General features: G+C 51.2%; 1 protein-coding gene across 9 annotated transcripts in view; it reads left to right on the top strand.

Annotated features, from left to right (window-relative positions):
* LOC119973830 (semaphorin-3A-like) overlaps positions 1–20,363 on the top strand; it is a 412,512-nt gene that overhangs the window by 342,447 nt on the left and 49,702 nt on the right. For all 9 annotated transcript variants that reach the window (XM_038812287.1, XM_038812294.1, XM_038812290.1 and 6 more), the window contains 3 exons: positions 1,954–2,073; positions 11,929–12,022; positions 18,350–18,469. In XM_038812287.1, the coding sequence (XP_038668215.1) occupies positions 1,954–2,073; positions 11,929–12,022; positions 18,350–18,469 (334 nt within the window). The remainder of the gene's footprint in view (positions 1–1,953; positions 2,074–11,928; positions 12,023–18,349; positions 18,470–20,363) is intronic.

Below are 20,363 nucleotides of genomic sequence, written 5' to 3'. Positions count from 1 at the left end.
GTTAGCCACGCTTGATGTGGAGTGGCGCCCCCCTCAAGATATAACCGCCTGGCACAGCCTAGCAACCTGTTCTGGGAATGGTCAGCAATGAAAGTCTGCCTTAATGCACCACTCGGTGCGGGAAGAGAATTGGAAATTGGAACAAAGTATAGAGTAGGATTAAAACCGTCATTGAAAGTGCAGGAACAGTAGCTCCTGACACACTCTCCCTCCTGTAACGTGGCTAAGATTGGGGCGAAAATAAATTCTCGGGCCTGAATAGCACCAACATGCATACTCTTGTCACTGAAACAGATTCAGTGCTGTTCAGGCCTCAGTTGCGTGTGAGACGTTCCCAACAATGGGCTGCTTCTAACTAAACTTCAATTCATCTGTTTGAGTCGTGTGATACAACAGAATCCCGGGGCAATCTTATCTTCATCAAATATTCCAGGAACCAAATGGAAACTCTTGCTGTTTATTTTTTCAACCTGTTTTCACTGGCCGGAGGGTTGGTAACCAGTTGTTACAGATGTAAAATAGTCGGCCAAAGGGCCAGCGGGGGAGATGAGAAGAGCTTTGGTTACTCGGAGAGCTGTTAGGATCGGGGAGGTGTCTGTTGCTGTAAATAATGGTGGAAGCAGGCTGATTGGTACTTTTCAAAAGCTAATTCGGGGTGTAAGCTGAAGGGGAAGGACGTCAGCCTATGGGGAAAGAGCAGGGGAGTGCGACTCATTGGATAGGTTCCTTCAAAGCATTGGTCCAGGCATAATGAGCTAAATGGCCTCCTTCTGTGCAGTATTACTCAGGAATAAGTTTGATAGATCTTTGGGCACAATAAAGGAATGTGGGATCGTTAAAGGCTCCACAGAGGGGGTTTGAGAAAAGGGGTTTGAGAAAAGGTGGGGCATGTTTGTGACCGTGTTTGAGGAGCTGTTCGTCATAATGTGGGAGGGGGGTGAAAAAGGGTAAAACATTTGTACGGACTGTATGATTGATTCCCGGGGTGTTTATGTGTTGTAACCTGTTTTGATACATGTTTGTAATAAAAACATTTTTTTTAAAAAAGGGATGAGGGGTAAGACAGGAAAGTGGAGTTGTGGCCCGGGTCAGCAGGCTTTTTGAAGGGATCGAGGACAGGGATAGGTGATGTGCGGGAGGGCCTGTAAACCATGTCCAAATGTTTTGGGCATGTCCGAAGCATAGGGGATTCTGGCAGGGTTTGCAGACGTCATGTCCACGGTACTAAAAACAAGGGTGGCACCGAGTCCAGAGGTGGCGTTTTTGGAGTGTCGGAAGACCCGGGAGTGCAGGGGGTGAGAGAGGCTGACGTGTTAGCCTGTGCCTCCCTGGTAGCCCGCAGACAGATCTTATTGGCGTGGAGGGACCCGCAGCCCCCGAAATCGGGGGTTTGGGTTAGTGACATGGCCGGGTTTCTCAGGCTTGAGAAAATCAAGTTCGCCCTGAGAGGGTCAACGTTAGGGTTCGGTAGGGGGTGGCAAACTTTTTTCGACTTCTTCGGTGAAAATTAAACTGCTAGCAGATACAATAAGGGCCCGGGGGGGGGGGGGGGGGGGGGGGGTTTGGGGAGGGAGGGGGGTTAGGGGGGGGAGATACTTTAGGCGGGATCAGCGAGAGGAGGAGGAGGGACTGGGGAACAGTGTGTGTCAGCCATGTTGGCTGGGTGTGGTTGGGGGGGGGGGAGGTTATTTATTGAGTCATGTTTACATTTGAAATTGTTGTTAGAAAATCAGAAATGCCTTAATAAAATGTTTTTTTTTAAAAAAGGAACGCGGAGTTGATCGACAAGTTCCCGCTATGATCTTGTCGAATGGCGGAGGAGGCTCAAGGTTCCGTTTGACCTACCACCAATGTTCATGATTACGTCCTTATGGGTTCAGCCCATTGGGACTGGAGTTTGGTTTGCAATGCCTCTGCCTCCAACTGACGCCTGTCTTCCTATTCCTGTTGCAGGCAGAATGCGCCAACTTCATCAAGGTGTTGCATCCCTTCAACAGAACTCACCTGTACAGCTGTGGCACGGGAGCCTTCCACCCTGTCTGCGCTTATGTGGAGGTCGGGAGCAAATGGGACGTGAGTGCTGCCCCCTGCTGGTTGTTTCCATTGGTCTTACCATTATCGAGCAAGAGGTGGTTTTCTGCCTCTGTGTTGGTTCCTCTTATTTTTTTTAATCTATGGTGTGAATTTCTCCCCTGGGCCCAGTTTTCAGAGAGACACAGAAACATTACAGTGAAAACAGAAAGGAGAGACAGAGAAACTCTTTTGATGATTTTCTAGGAATTGGGGCCTTGCATAATAATAATGCGTATTTCACCACAGATTGGATCCTCTGAGACTTGGCACTGTCACAAAGGCAATCTGTGGAAAGTGATGCATTAAAGGACGTACAAAATGTTGCCTGTGCATTCTCACACGCATATGCATGTCTGATATGTGTGAGTATGAGCATGTGCACACGTGCATGGGATATGTGTGTGTGTGTGTTTGGGATGTGATATGTGCATGTGGGTGTGTGCATGTGGGTATGTAATAGATATGTGTAGGTTATGTGGCGTGTGCGTGTGGGTACGCGGTGTGTGTGGTGGGTCCATATGAGTAAGTGAGGTGTATGGGTTTGCGGTGTGTGCGTGTGGATTATGTAGTGTGTGTGTGGTGGTGTGTGTGCATGTAGGTTATGTCGTGTGTGTGTGTAGATGTGCGGTATATGTGTCAGTGTGTGGTGGGTCCACATGGGATAAGTGATGTATATGGGTATGTAATGTGTGCGTGTGGGCATGTGGTGTGCATGCGTGGGCATGTGGTGTGCACGTGTGGGTTATGTGGTGTGCGCATGTGCATCATGTGGTATGTGCGTGTGGGCTATGTGCTGTGTAGGTGTGGGTTATGTGGTGTGTGCATGTGGGTTATGTGGTTTGTGTGGGTGTGTGGTATGTGTGTGGCTGTGGTGTGTACCTGTGGGTTATGTGGTATAGGCACGTGGGTTATGTGATGTGTATGGTATGTGCGTATGGGTGTGTAGTATGTGTGTGTGGTTATGTGATGCGTGTGTGTGGTTATGTGGTGCATGTGTGTGGGTATGTGGTGCGTGCGTGTGATTGTGTGGTGCGTACGTGGGTTATATGGTGTGTGCATGTGTGTATGTGTTGTGCGTGTGTAGGTTATGTGGTGTGTGTGTGCGTGGATTATGCGGTGTGTACCTGTGGGTTATGTGGTGTTTGGGTGAGTTATGTGATATGTACGTGTGGATTATGTGGTGTGTATGTAGGTTGCGTGTGTTTCTGTGGTTATATGGTGCGTGTATGGGTTATGTGGTGTGTGGATATGTGGTCTGTACACGTAGGTTATGTGGGGTGTGCGTGTGGGTATGTGGTATGTACGTGTGGGTTATATGGTATGTATGTGGGTTATGTTGTATGTATGTGCAGGTTATGTGTGTGCGTGTGGGAATGTGAATCTTCTGTATGTTTATCTGAATGAGTGAAGATGTAGATATATATTAAACACATGTTATGAACACAAAACACTGAGAGCATTCCAATGTGCAAATGTGTATGTGCCGCACTTGGCAGCTGCTTCGCCGTTGATCTTGATGCTTTTGGCGTCAGTGAATCAGCTGTGATCCCTCCTCCTCTAGGCTATTGAGCAGATTCCATTGTACAATCATTCCAACTAATTCCCACAAGGTGAATTGTCAAATCCAAGATGTCCCAAAGGTTGCAGAAGAACAAGACGCTGTTTAATTCAAATCCTGTCAGTGAACATTGAACATTCCTTCCCTGACATTAATTAAATTTATGCTTGTGGGAGCTAACACTAACACACTGACCCTAACCCCACTCACCCTAACCCCACTGACCCTAACCCCACTGACCCTAACCCCACTGACCCTAACCCCACTCACCCTAACCCCACTGACCCTAACCCACTGACACTAACCCACTGACCCTAACCCCACTGACCCTAACCCCACTGACCCTAACCCCACTGACCCTAACCCACTGACACTAACCCCACTGACCCTAACCCACTGACACTAACCCACTGACCCTAACCCCACTGACCCTAACCCCACTGACCCTAACCCACTGACCCTAATCCCACTGACCCTAACCCCACTCACCCTAACCCCACTGACCCTAAACCCACTGACCCTAACCCCACTGACTCTAAACCCAATGACCCTAAACCCACTGACACTAACCCACTGACCCTAACCCCACTGACCCTAACCCCACTGACCCTAACCCACTGACCCTAATCCCACTGACCCTAACCCCACTCACCCTAACCCCACTGACCCTAAACCCACTGACCCTAACCCCACTGACCCTAACCCACTGACACTAACCCCACTGACCCTAACCCACTGACCCTAACCCCACTGACCCTAACCCCACTGACCCTAATCCCATTGACCCTAACCCCACTGACCCTAATCCCACTGACCCTAACCCCACTGACTCTAAACCCAATGACCCTAAACCCACTGACCCTAATCCCAATGACCCTAACCCCACTGACCCTAACCCACTGACCCTAAACCCACTGACCCTAACCCCACTGACCCTAACCCTACTGACCCTAACCCCACTGACCCTAATCCCACTGACCCTAACCCCACTGACCCTAACCCACTGACCCTAACCCCACTGACCATAACCCCACTGACCCTAACCCCACTGACCCTAACCCCACTGACCCTAACCCCACTCACCCTAACCCCACTCACCCTAACCCCACTCACCCTAACCCCACTCACCCTAACCCCACTGACCCTAACCCACTGACCCTAACCCCACTCACCCTAACCCCACTGACCCTAACCCACTGACACTAACCCACTGACCCTAATCCCACTGACTCTAACCCACTGACCCTAACCCCACTGACCCTAACCCCACTGACCCTAACCCCACTGACCCTAACCCCACTGACCCTAACCCCACTGACCCTAATCCCACTGACCCTAACCCCACTGACCCTAACCCCACTGACCCTAACCCCACTCACCCTAACCCCACTGACCCTAACCCCACTGACCCTAACCCCACTGACCCTAACCCCACTGACCCTAACCCCACTGATCCTAACCCCACTGACCCTAATCCCACTGACCCTAATCCCACTGACCCTAACCCCACTCACCCTAACCCACTGACCCTAACCCCACTGACCCTAACCCCACTGACCCTAACCCCACTCACCCTAACCCCACTCACCCTAACCCCACTCACCCTAACCCCACTCACCCTAACCCACTGACCCTAACCCCACTCACCCTAACCCACTGACCCTAACCCCACTGACTCTAACCCACTGACCCTAACCCCACTGACCCTAACCCCACTGACCCTAACCCCACTGACCCTCACCCACTGACCCTAACCCCACTGACCCTAACCCCACTGATCCTAACCCCACTGACCCTAATCCCACTGACCCTAACCCACTGACCCTAACCCACTGACCCTAACCCCACTGACCCTAATCCGACTGACCCTAACCCCACTGACCGTAACCCCACTGACCCTAATCCCACTGACCCTAATCCCACTGACCCTAACCCCACTGACCCTAACCCCACTAACCCTAAACCCACTGACCCTAACCCCTCTGACCCTAACCCCACTGACCCTAACCCCACTGACCCTAATCCCATTGACCCTAACCCCACTGACCCTAATCCCACTGACCCTAACCCACTGACCCTAACTCCACTGATCCTAACCCCACTGACACTAACCCCACTGACCCTAATCCCACTGACCCTAACCCACTGACCCTACCCCACTGACCCTAACCCCACTGACCCTAATCCTTCTGACCCTAACCCCACTGACCCTAATCCCAAGGACCCTAATCCCACTGACCCTAACCCCACTGACCCTAAACCCACTGACCCTAACCCCACTGACCCGAACCCCACTGACCCTAACCCCACTGACCCTAATCCCTCTGACGCTAACCCCCACTGACCCTAACCCCACTGACCCTAACTCCTCTGACCCGAACCCCACTGACCCTAACCCCACTGACCCTAACCCCACTGACCCTAACTCCACTGACCCTAATCCCACTGACCCTAACGCACTGACCCTAACCCCACTGATCCTAACCCACTGACCCTAACCCCACTGACCCTAACCCACTGACCCTAACCTTACTGACCCTAATCACACTAACCCTAACCCCACTGACCCTAACCTCACTGACCCGTACCCCACTGACCCTCATCCCACTGACCCTCATCCCACTGACCCTCATCCCACTGACCCGTACCCCACTGATCCTCATCCCACTGACCCGTACCCCACTGACCCTAACCCCACTGACCCTAACCTTACTGACCCTAACCCCACTGACCCTAACCCCACTGACCCTAATCCCACTGACCCTAACCCCACTGACCCTAATCTCTCTGACGCTAATCCCCATTGACCCTAACCCCCATTAACCCTAACCCTACTGACCCAAACCCCACTGACCCTAACCCACTGACCCTAACCCCACTGACCCGAACCCCACTGACCCTAACCCCACTGACCCTAATCCCTCTGACGCTAACCCCCACTGACCCTAACCCCACTGACCCTAACTCCTCTGACCCGAACCCCACTGACCCTAACCCCACTGACCCTAACCCCACTGACCCTAACCCCACTGACCCTAACTCCACTGACCCTAATCCCACTGACCCTAACCCACTGACCCTAACCCCACTGATCCTAACCCACTGACCCTAACCCCACTGACCCTAACCCACTGACCCTAACCTTACTGACCCTAATCACACTAACCCTAACCCCACTGACCCTAACCTCACTGACCCTAACCCCACTGACCCTAACCTTACTGACCCTAACCCCACTGACCCTAACCCCACTGACCCTAATCCCACTGACCCTAACCCCACTGACCCTAATCTCTCTGACGCTAATCCCCATTGACCCTAACCCCCATTAACCCTAACCCTACTGGCCCAAACCCCACTGACCCTAACCCACTGACCCTAACCCCACTGACCCTAATCCCACTGACCCTAACCCCACTGACCCTAACCCTACTGACCCTAATCCCACTGACCCTAACCCTACTGACCCTAACCCCACTGACCCTCATCCCACTGACCCTAACCTTACTGACCCTAATCACACTAACCCTAACCCCACTGACCCTAATCCCACTGACCCTAACCCACTGACCCTAACCCCACTGACCCTAACCCACTGACCCTAACCTTACTGACCCTAATCACACTGACCCTAATCCCACTGACCCTAACCCCACTGACCCGTATCCCACTGACCCTCATCCCACTGACCCTCATCCCACTGACCCTCATCCCACTGACCCGTACCCCACTGATCCTCATCCCACTGACCCTCATCCCACTGACCCTAACCCCACTGACCCTAACTCCACTGACCCTATCTCCACTGACCCGAACCCCACTGACCCTAATCCCACTGACCCTAATCCCACTGACCCTAACCCCACTGACCCTAATCCCACTGACCCGAACCCACTGACCCTAACCCCACTGACCCTAATCTCTCTGACGCTAATCCCCATTGACCCTAACCCCCATTAACCCGAACCCCACTGACCCTAACCCACTGACCCTAACCCCACTGACCTTAATCCCACTGACCCTAACCCCACTGACCTGTACCCCACTGACCCTCATTTTACTGACCCTAATCCCACTGACCCTAACCCCACTGACCCTAACTCCACTGACCCTAACTCCACTGACCCGAACCCCACTGACCCTAATCCCACTGACCCTAACCCCACTGACCCTAATCCCACTGACCCGAACCCACTGACCCTAACCCACTGACCCTAACCCCACTGACCCTAATCCCTCTGACGCTAACCCCCAGTGACCCTAACCCCACTGACCCTAACTCCTCTGACCCGAACCCCACTGACCCTAACCCCACTGACCCTAACCCCACTGACCCTAACTCCACTGACCCTAATCCCACTGACCCTAACCCACTGACCCTAACCCCACTGATCCTAACCCACTGACCCTAACCCCACTGACCCTAACCCACTGACCCTAACCTTACTGACCCTAATCACACTAACCCTAACCCCACTGACCCTAACCTCACTGACCTTAACCCCACTGACCCTAACCTTACTGACCCTAACCCCACTGACCCTAACCCCACTGACCCTAATCCCACTGACCCTAACCCCACTGACCCTAATCTCTCTGACGCTAATCCCCATTGACCCTAACCCCCATTAACCCTAACCCTACTGACCCAAACCCCACTGACCCTAACCCACTGACCCTAACCCCACTGACCCTAATCCCACTGACCCTAACCCCACTGACCCTAACCCTACTGACCCTAACCCTACTGACCCTAACCCCACTGACCCTCATCCCACTGACCCTAACCTTACTGACCCTAATCACACTGACCCTAATCCCACTGACCCTAACCCCACTGACCCGTACCCCACTGACCCTCATCCCACTGACCCTCATCCCACTGACCCTCATCCCACTGACTCGTACCCCACTGATCCTCATCCCACTGACCCTCATCCCACTGACCCTAACCCCACTGACCCTAACTCCACTGACCCTATCTCCACTGACCTGAACCCCACTGACCCTAATCCCACTGACCCTAATCCCACTGACCCTAACCCCACTGACCCTAACCTTACTGACCCTAATCCCACTGACCCTAATCCCACTGACCCTAACCCCACTGACCCTAACCCCACTGAACCGAACCCACTGACCCTATCTCCACTGACCTGAACCCCACTGACCCTAATCCCACTGACCCTAATCCCACTGACCCTAACCTTACTGACCCTAATCCCACTGACCCTAATCCCACTGACCCTAACCCCACTGACCCTAACCCCACTGAACCGAACCCACTGACCCTAACCCCACTGACCCTAACCCCACTGACCCTAATCCCACTGACCTTAATCCCACTGACCCTAACCCCACTGACCCTAACCCTACTGACCCGAACCCACTGACCCTAACCCCACTGACCCTAATCCCACTGACCCTAATCTCTCTGACGCTAATCCCCATTGACCCTAACCCCCATTAACCCGAACCCCACTGACCCTAACCCACTGACCCTAACCCCACTGACCCTAATCCCACTGACCCTAACCCCACTGACCTGTACCCCACTGACCCTCATTTTACTGACCCTAATCCCACTGACCCTAACCCCACTGACCCTAATCCCACTGACCCTAACTCCACTGACCCTAACTCCACTGACCCGAACCCCACTGACCCTAATCCCACTGACCCTAACCCCACTGACCCTAATCCCACTGACCCGAACCCACTGACCCTAACCCACTGACCCTAACCGCACTGACCCTAACCCCACTGACCCTAATCCCACTGACCCTAACCCCACTGACCCTAATCCCACTGACCCTAACCCACTGACCCTAATCCCACTGACTCTAATCCCACTGACCCTAACCCACTGACCCGACCCCCACTGACCCTAACCGCACTGACCCTAACCCCACTGACCCTAACCCCACTGACCCTAATCCCTCTGACGCTAACCCCCATTGACCCTAACCCCCATTGACCCTAACCCCACTGACCCTAATGCCACTGACCTTAATCCCACTGACCCTAACCCACTGACCCTAACCCACTGACCCTGTGTCACTGATCCTTAATCGTGGTACAGTGGTTAGCACTGCCGTCTCACAGCTCCAGTTGTCCCGGGTTCAATACCAGTCTCGTGTGACTGTCTGTGCGGAGTCTGTACGTTCTCCCCGTGTCTGCGTGGGTTTCCTCTGGGTGCTCCGGTTTTCTCCCACAGTCCAAAGATGTGCAGGTTAGGTGGATTGGCCATGCTCAATTGTCCCTTAGTGTCCAAAAGGTTAGGGGTTATCGGGTTACGGTAGGGTGGACCCGTGGGTTTATGTAGGGTGCTCTTTCCAAAGGCCGGTGAAGATTTGATGGGCCGAATGGCCTCCTTCTGCACTGTATTGGTTGTATGATTCTAAGATTCCCACTGGCCCTAATCACCTTATCTGGCAGCTCTATCCTTGTTTGCGATTCCCTGAGACCTGACCCTAATAACCTGAATCCGGATCTTGCAATCTGTCTCGTTCATTTTGTATCCCGGAAGTTCGGTCAAACCATCAGCCACTCGATGACATGAGGCAAAGAAATGTGTTGTCCACATTTCACCAGCTGTGTGACAGATGTCAGAATCTGAGCCATCTTTGAATCATAGAATCGCAACAGTGCAGAAGGAGGCCTTTCGACCCACCGAGTCTTCACAGACCCACTGAAAGAGTTCCCTACCCCCCCCCCCCCCCCTGTAACCCCACGTAATCTAACCTAACCCCACCTAAACCACCTAATCTTTGTCCCGTATCACCCAGGTCATTTTCTGTTGTGCAATTGAAGCCGTTACATACCTACAAAGTGCAAACAGACATGCCTGTACCTGCCCCAACATTTTTGCAATGTGTGCCGAGCTATGCCTAAGCAGTCAACTCCGTTGTCTTGATGTCATTGCAAGAATTGCTTTACCGTTCTGTTTGGAGAAAGCAACAACTCACATTTATATAGCAGCTGCCCCACCAGACTGTGACACAAAGCTTTTGCAGCCAATGAAATACTTTCAAAACGTAGCCATGGTTGCAGTGTAGGAAACGTCGCAGCCAATTGGCGTCCAGCAAGCAAGCTCCCACTGACGGCATGGACACACTGGCTGTGAGACACTGGCTGAGGGATAAATATTGGTTTGAGCACTGGGGAGAACTGGGCTGCTGTCCTCTAAACGGTGTGAGGAGATCTTTCACATCAACCTGAGTGAGGAGACTGGGCCGAACACCTCATCCAAAAGACGGCTCTGACGACTGTACAGCACTCGCTCAGTACTGCACTCAGACAGCCTGGATTACGTGTTCAAATCCACAAGCAGCACCTGAACCCTGAGAGATAAGATTAGCGACTGGATTATCCGAAGTGCTGATGCCGGGGCAGAATTAGTGGATTTTCATGACAGCAAATCTGGCGCCTCACCTGGACCGATTCAGCTACTGTTGAGGGGCTAGCACCGGCACCACGTAGACACAATTAGAAACGGTGTCAGATTTGCCCAATTCACAATTGAAGCTCAGGAGGGTGACAACTGCAGCCGTGTATACACACTTCACTCTCCTGTTTTACAGACGCCGAGCTCGAGTCCCTACTGGACACCGTGGAAGAGAGGTGGTCCACCCTGTACCCCGGCCCGGGAAGGAGGGCGCCAGTCGCCGCCCTTCGCCATGCCTGGGCACAGGCAGTAGTAGTCAACGCCACCAGCAATGTCGTTCGGATCGACCTAGTGCTCATCCGGGTACTTTTTAAAGGATGTGAGGCAATCCACCTCTACCACCCTCCCAGCCAGTGCATTCCTTGCCCTCTGGGTAAAATGGCTTTCCTCAAATCCCCCCTCAACCTCCTGCCCCTCATCTTGAGCTGTGTCCCCCTCGTAACTGACCCTTCAACTAAGGGGAACAGCTGCTCCCTATCCACCCTGTCCATGCCCCTCACAATCTTGTACACCTCGGTCAGGTCGCCCCTCAGTCTTCTCTGCTCCAGCAAATCCTTCGGGATGTTTCCGTTAAGGACACATGAGGAAGAAACCGGGAAGCCACCACATCATATCGCTCACTGAAACTGATAATGGGGAGAGGTTTCGATGAGAAACTGAAGAGGAAAGTGGAAGACGGTGAGGCGTGAGGAAAGCCAGAAAGAGCTGGGGAGTGCGACCAAATTTGGCAGCTTTTTCAAAGATCCAGCATAGATTTGATGGGCCGAATGTCCCCTGGTGCTGTGAGATTTTATGCTTGCACTATCCTTTCTGAGCTGTGGTTAACATCCTGTCATGTGTCTTTTTGCAGGAACACCAATTCAGGATTGATTTCAACCAGATTGAAGATGGCAAAGGAAGAAGCCCTTATGATGCCAAACATCTGTCCACCTCCATTCTGATAGGTGAGATATTGTAGCAAGATCAGTGTCCTCGGGATAGTCAGAGCTCCTTCCTCATGTCGAAGTGTAAATGTGGAGGCCCTGGAGGTTAGGGGCCCACTGGCTGGGGTTAGGGACATGAGCCCTGGGTCATGAATCTGGAAGGGATGTGTATACGGTCGCAATCTGGTGGCTCCGGATGTTTATGAATATGGGGTTCAGGGATTCTTGCAGATCTCCTAAGTTAGGAATGTTGAAGCCATAGATCTGAGAGTTTTGAAGGGTGCTGAGGGAGGATTTTTAGTTCGCTGCTAGTCAGGAATCTGGGAGGGGTGCATGCCGGGGATTGTGGTCGGACGTTTGGGAGGGCGGGTGTCAGAAAACAGGGGATTGGAAGATCTGAATTTGTGGGTATTTAACAGAAAGGTGTGGAGGGTGGGGGTGTCCCTGGAGGGTGGGAAGGACTGCTGGGGGTGTGGCAAGTGCAGAAGGATGAAGAAATTAAACTAGGACAAGCTAATTAACAATACAGATTTTCCTTCGGGAATGATTGTATCCTGTGTTCTAGCAACACCAGAGGAGAGAATGGGTGGAATGTTCTGATCTGCAGGTGGCGAGATTGGAGGTGGGAAGTGCGCTTAATTAAACAGGGTAGTGTTGTACCTAAACCCCGCTGCCTTTTAGGTTGTGGACTGGAATGTCCATGGTCAATCTTCCTGTCCCACCATCAAATAAGACCGTCAACCAGATATGATCTAAAGAAATCCATCAAAGATGCCAAAAGACAGTACCGGACCAAGCTTGAGTCCCAGGCTAGCCACACGGATCCCCGCCGTCTATGGCAAGATCTGCAAGACATAATGGGCTACAAGATGAAGGCATGTAAAATCGTCGGCTCCAACGCACCCCTCCCTGATGAGCTCAATGCATTCTATGCCCGCTTTGTGCAAGAGGTCAGCGAGACCGAGCCCTCCACCCCAGGAGCTGCGGATGAACTTGTATCTGAGATCCCCACTGCAGACATCAGAGCAGCCTTCTCGAAGGTCAACCCACGGAAAGCCACTGGCCTGGATGGGGTACGCGGACGGGCACTCAGGTCTTGCGTGGATCAGCCGGCGGGGGTATCAGCAGACATCTTCAACCTCTCTTTGCAACAATCTGAGGTCCCTATCTGCTTCAAGAAGCCGACCATCATCCCTGTACCAAAAGAAAGTCAATCAGCGTGCCTTAATGACTATCATCCAGTGGCTCTGACATCCCTCATCATGAAGTGCTTCAAAAGGTTAGTCATGGCAAGAATCAACTCCAGCCTCCCGGATTGCCTTGATCCACTACAGTTCGCCTACCGCTGCAACAGGTCCTCAGCAGACACCATTTCCATGGCCCTGCACTCTACCCTGGAACACCTAGATAACAAAGACACCTATGTCAGACTCCTAGTTATCGACTGCAGCTCAGCCTTCAACACCATCATTCCAACGAAACTCATCTCCAAACACCGTGGCCTTGGCCTCAGCTCCTCCCTCTGCGACTGGATCCTAAACTTTCTAATCCACAGGCCACAATCAGTAAAGAACACCTCCTCCACGATCATCCTCAACACCGGTGCCCCACAAGACTGTGTCCTCAGCCCCCTACTACTCCTTATAGACCTATGACTGTGTGGCCAAATTCCCCTCCAACTCTATTTTCAAATTTGCTGATGATACCACTGTAGTGGGTCGGATGAGACAGAGTACAGGAATGAGAGAGAATCTGGTGTGACGACAATAATCTCTCCCTCAATGTCAACAAAACAAAGGAGATTGTCATCGGCTTCAGGAAGCGTAGTGGGGAACATGCCCCTGTCTACATCAATGAGAACGAAGTAGAAAGGGTCGAGAGCTTCATGTTTTTAGGTGTACAGATCACCAACAGCCTGTCCTGGGTCCCCCATGCCGACACTATAGTTAAGAAAGCTCACCAACGACTCTACTTTCTCAGAAGACTAAGGAAATTTGGCATGTCAGCTACGACCCTCACCAATTTCTACAGATGTACCATAGAAAGCATTCTTTCTGGTTGTATCACAGCTTGCTATGGAGCCTGCTCTGCCCAAGACCGCAGGAAACTACAAAAGATCGTGAATGTAGCCCAGTCCATCACGCAAACCAGCCTCCCATCCATTGACTCTATCTATAATTCCCGCTGCCTCAGAAAGGCAGCCAGCATAATTAAGGACCCCACCCACCCGGGACATACTCTCTTCCACCTTCTTCCATCAGGAAAAAGGTGCCAAAGTTTGAGGGGACGTACCAACCGACTCAAGAACAGCTTCTTCCCTACTGCCATCAGACTTTTGAATGGACCTACCTCGTATTAAGTTCATCTTTTCTCTACACCTTGCTATAACTGTAACATTATATTCTGCAGTCTCTCCTTCCTTCCCTATGTACGGTATGCATTGTCTGTACAGCATGCAAGAAACAATACTTTTCACTGTCTACTAATACATGTGACAATAATACATCAAATCAAAAGTGGCCAATTAATTACCACTTAAGGGCCTCTTCCCACTGCTGCGGGGATTAACCCAGGTCCAGGCAAGCCTGTCAATGTGCAGCCAGCCGGTTTGCAGAGTCTGGGCTGCCTGACACCTGGGGCGGAGAAATCGCTTGATCAAAGGCACTCAGTGCCTGATCGATGGCATGGACATCTGGCAGGGAGTGCCCGCTGATAACCACCCCTTACCCTTGATTCTGAACCCCCCGTCTCCCCTCTCCACGTGATCCCCAACTCCGCTACCCACCCATTACTATCTTTCTTTTGGCTCCTGGGATTTTGGTTGGGGGGGGGTTGCTGTTCCGACAGCCATCACAGCCTCTTCTGTGGCACTGTCGATCACAGGAGCTGCCAGCTGCCGTTGCTGATTGGCCGGCAGCTTTTGGGGAGCATCCGGAACTCCGCCTCCAAGATCTTGATTCTGGAGGAAGGCCCCCTAGTCTGCCCGGATCTGCCTGACTGGCTTAAGGTCCGGCAGACCTTCCGACGAACAGACAGCGTGGGTCTCTCACCGCCTCTCCAGCCAACGGACGAGACCTTCACCGCCAACGGAGAATTTCACCCCACAGGCCACAGTCAGAAACATAACCACACAACAGTCAATCTTCAGAATCTTCCTCATCAGAAGGACTAACGTGCAAACTAGAATTTCTGTCTCTTTGATAGTATTTAAGGGAGTGTGAGATATTGTGGTTCATTGAAAGAATTAATTTTCATTTATATGGCACCATTTATAACCTTCAAGTTGTCCAAAAGCACTTTACAGCCAATGAAATACTTTCGAAGTGTAGTCACGGTTGTCATGTAGGAAATGTAGCAGCCAATTTTCACACAGCCAGCCAGCTCCCACTAACGGCAATGTAATAGTGACTAGATAAATTGTTTTCTCCAGATACTGGCTGGGGGATAAACCGAAAGAGCCAAAAGATGCAGATTAAAAATGTTTGGTTGTCTTTGTGACGCGATTATGTTACTATCAATTTGCATCCGAAAATTTGTTGGCAATTATCAACACCGCTGAGTGGTGCCAGACAAAATATGCAAATCAGTAATTGGCAGCCAATCCAAAGCTCGGGGCAGTGCAAGGAGTTCAAGGACTTTATAGCGGAACATTTAGAAAGCAGTGGCAGGATCAGTCAGAGTCAGCATGGATTTATGAAGGGAAAATCATGCTTGACAAACCTGTTGGAATTCTTTGAAGATGTAACCACTACAGTTGACAAGGGGGAGCCAGTCGATGTGGTATACTTGGACTTTCAGAAGGCTTTTGACAAAGTCCCGCATAAGAAATGAAAGTGCATGGGATTGGGGGAAGTGTGTTGAGGTGGATAGAAAACTGGTTGGCAGAGAGGAAACAAAGAGTAAGAATTAATCGGTCCTTTTCAAATTGGCAGGCAGTAACTAGTGGGGTGCCACAGGGATCGGTGCTGGGACCCCAGCTATTCACAATATATATTGATGATTTGGATGAGGGAACAAAATGTAACATCTCAAAGTTTGCAGATGAAACCAAGTTAGGTGGGAGGGAGAACTGTGATGAGGATGCAGGGATCCTACAGCATGATCTGGACAGGTTGGGCAAGTGGGAAAATCAATGGCAGATGCAGTATAATTTGGATAAGTGTGAGGTTATTCACTTTGGAAGCAAAAACAGGAAGGCAGATTACGACCTGAATGGTTGTAAATTGGGAGAGGGGAGTGTGCAGCGGGACCTGGGTGTCCTTGTGCACCTTTCGCTGAAGATAAGCTTGCAGGTGCAGCAGGCAGTAATGAAGGCGAATGGTATGTTGGCCTTCATTGCGAGAGCTTTCGAGTATAGAAGCAGGGATGTGTTGCTGCAATTATACAGGGCCTTGGTGAGGCCACACTTGGAGTATTGTGTGCAGTTTTGGTCTCCATTTCTGAGGAAGGCTGTTCTTGCTATCGAGGGAGTACAGCGAAGGTTTACCAGACTGATTCCAGGGATGGTGGGACTGTCATATGAGGAGAGATGGTCTAGGTTGGGATTGTTCTCGCTGGAGTTCAGAAGAATGAGGGGGGATCTCATAGAGACTTACAAAATTCTAACAGGATAGATGCAGGAAAGATGTTCCCAATGGTGGATGTGTCCAGAACCAGGGGTCACAGCCTGAGGATTCAGAGTAAACCATTTCGGACAGAGATGAGGAGACATTTCGGTACAATCATATTTAAGATCCCACAAGAAGAAATGTAATTACTGCACACTTAATACTGACGTGGTACTGTCTCACTCTCTTTGAAACTGCCACCATCACTCTTCCCAAACAATCCGGAGAGGTTGAATAAACTCGGTTTGTTCTCACTGGAACGACGGAGGTTGAGGGGCGACCTGATAGAGGTTTACAAAATTATGAGTGGCAAAGACAGAGTGGATAGTCAAAGGCTTTTTCCCAGGCTAGAGGGGTCAATTGCTAGGGGGCATAGGTTTAAGGTGCGAGGGGCAAGGTTTAGAGGAGATGTACGAGGTAAGTTTTTTACACAGAGGGTAGTGGGTGCCTGGAACTCGCTGCGGAGGAGGTGGTGGAAGCAGGGACAACAGTGACATTTAAGGGGCATCTTGACAAATACATGAATAGGATGGGAATAGAGGGATACGGACCCCAGTAGTGCAGAAGATTTTAATTTAGACGGGCAGCATGGTCGGCGCTAGCTTGGAGGGCCGAAGGGCCTGTTCCTGTGCTGTACTTTTCTTTGTACTTTGTTCTTTGTTCTATTTCTTCATCCAAAGAGTGATGAGCCTGTGGAATTCATTACCACAGGAAGTAGTTGATGCTAAAACATTGAATATATTCAAGAGGCGGCTAGATAGATATAGCACTTAGGGCGAATGGGATCAAAGGCTATGGAGAGAAAGCAGGATTAGGCTATTGAGATCATGATAAATGGCAGAGCAGTCTCGAATGGGCAAAAGGCCTCCTCCTTCTCCTTTCTTCTATTTCTCTATGTATATATAACATGTTTTCGTCTCTGGCACGCAGCCCCAAGCCCAGTATCGCCTCATGGGACCAAACGCTCTTCTGCATCTCAGTCAATGGTCTTGAGCGTGGACGTACCATTCAGTGAAATACTGAACTAAAGGGGTTGACAACGAGCATCTTCACCCCTTGTCTTGACTGGTTTAGTTGGGTGCGACAGTTGGGTCATATTGTCCGTGAACGTCTTCTGATCGCTGACCTGTGATGCAGCCAAATGGCCACTCAATACCAACTGCTTGGTGAATGGCCGGAAATATTGGGGCTGCTGACTGTTCCTGATCTTGGTCTTTTTGCTGTAGTTTTGGATGAACCAAGACAGGTTTATAGACAGAGACAATATCCATGTTTCTACCCCGATCAGTAAATATATGTAGGATAGAAAACTGGGCACATCTCCAGGAGGGAGCTGGTGTTGGAGGTTCAGAGCAGGACTTCATGGATTGAAACTGGTATAACTTCAGTTCGCTGTGTGTAGGTTACGGGTGAAGGGGATACCTCCAGTGTCTCTGGGTTGAGCTTCACTATGCATGTCCATGGGACTGTGGGCAAGGGTTCCTTATTTTTCTGGCAGACAGCGTCAGCTCCATTGAAATGAACTCCATCGGGTCAAAAAATCACAACTGGTGGATGCCCAGATATCACCCCGGGGAGTGGTCAGATGGGTGGAGGAAGCTTGAATTTCAGGAATCACCCACCTCCGGCAGAGCCCGACCCATTCAGGTATATGTGTTGACGGCCTGCTCCGAGCAACCGGAGATGATCAGGAACAGGAATTGCCAACAGTAATATATTTCTTCCTGTGCGATGCCTTTAGGTGAGGAGCTGTACTCTGGCGTTGCCACTGACTTGATGGGCCGGGATTTCACCATCTTCCGCAGCCTCGGGAGGCGCCACTCCATCAGGACCGAACAGCACGACTCACGCTGGCTAAACGGTAAGTGCCTGCCCCCCCCCCCCCCCCCCCCAAAAGGGGCCCCACCCACAAACACAAACATCCCCATTCTCGCTGCAGGTGCTGACTGATAGAGGGTGGAGGTTGGGCACAAGTTGGCTACGTGCTCTGTGCGGAATTTAGAAGCCTGGAAAAGAGGAGCAAGATTCGTCCATTCGGCCCATCGAGCCTGCTCCGCCAATCAACATGATCATGGCTAATCCTCTTTCTCAGCACCCATACTCCCACACCCTCCCCATCCCCCTTGACACCGAAGAGTTGGGAAATCTATTTATTTGCTTCTTAAATGTGTACAGCGACTTGGCCTCCACAGCCTTCTGTGGTCGAGAATCCCACAGGTTCACCATCCTCTTGAGTGAAGAAATGTCTCAGTCCTGAACGGTCTCCCCTGTATCCTGAGGCCGTGACCCCTTGTGAAATGAAAATGGAAACCACTTATTGTCACAAGTAGGTTTCAAATGAAGTTACTGTGAAAAGCTCCTAGTCGCCACATTCCGGCACCTGTTTGGGGAGGCTGGTACGGGAATTTAACCGTGCTGCTGGCCTGCCTTGGTCTGCTTTAAAAGCCAGCGATTTAGCCCCGTGCTATTAGTGCTTCAGGCGAACAGTGGCCGCCATTGCTGCAGCAACAACATTCGCAGAGAATGAGTGGATGCCACAAGAAGCCGTTGGCTTTGTGGGTGGGAGCTGAGCCCTGCAGTTTGAAGCTGGTAATTTAATAAAAGGGCTGGGGCTCAGACCCTCGCTGTGAAACTGCCTCCACTCAAACTTGAGATCGTGACACAGCAGGGCCCATTGCAAAAATGGCCTTCATGAATAACCTCAGCCGCTAATTGACGGGGCCAGATTTAGCTCAGTGGGTTGGTGGGCTGGTTGGTGATTCTGAGCAAGGCCAACAGCACGGGTTCAAATCCCATATCAGCTGAGGTTATTCATGAAGGCCCTGCATTCTCAACTGTGCCCCTTGCCTGGGATGTGGTGACCTTCAGGTTAAATTACCATCAGTCACCTCTCCTCCTAAAAGGGGAAAGTTTCCTTTGGGATTGTGGCGACTTTCTAATGTCATTACATCACGGTAGATAGCCATTCAGCCCATTGAATCCATACCAGCTCTCTGTGGAACATTCAAATCAGCCCCATTCTTCCACTCTGTTCCTGTTAGCCCCCCAGGTTTATGTTCCCATCCAATTTCCTTTTGAAATCATTGACTGTCTCCATTTCCACCATCCCCCGTATGGCTGACATATCATCTCGCTGTCAATCCTGTCACAGGAGCGCAGGAGATTGTGCTAAAACAGCATTCTGGTTGAAAATTTGAGATGACAATTCCCTGATCCCGTGTCGTCATTGGACATTGGGGAGCTAGACCCGCCGTACTCACAGGATTACCTCGTTAACGGGAATCTTGGCACCCGTTTGCTGGGCAGCCTGGCTTCGAGGCGACTGGCGAGCTCCTGTTACATCAAGAGAATTCAAAGAGAATGAGATACAGAGGGGGGCACGAGAAAGGCCAAGGGGAGTAAAGGGAGAGAGGTGTTGGGAAGAAGGGATTGAAACGGGCTGAGGTGGGAGAGGGAGAACTAGAGAGAGAGGGGGGGGGGAGAGGGGAGGCCGTGGAGAAGGAGAGAGGTGAGGGGACAGAAAATTGAGGAAGGTGGGGAGAAAAGAGAATGGAGATAGGAAAAAAGTTTGGGAAGGGAAGAGACGAATGCAGAGGAGTCGGGAAGAGAAAAACTGGAGCAGAGAGAAATGGAAAAAATAAGTAACAGGATTGAGGAAAAAAAAAATAGCGAGAGGAGAGAAGCCGAGATTAAGGCAGCGGGTCCTCTGTTGGGTCCCAATTCATTGCTGCTTTGCGCCACCATCAGGTGGTTTA

This window comes from Scyliorhinus canicula, chromosome 11 (genome assembly GCF_902713615.1).
Source record: "Scyliorhinus canicula chromosome 11, sScyCan1.1, whole genome shotgun sequence".
Classification (NCBI taxonomy): domain Eukaryota; kingdom Metazoa; phylum Chordata; class Chondrichthyes; order Carcharhiniformes; family Scyliorhinidae; genus Scyliorhinus; species Scyliorhinus canicula.
The sequence above is the reverse complement of the archived record's forward strand: the minus strand, read 5'-3'. Positions and strand labels throughout refer to the sequence as shown.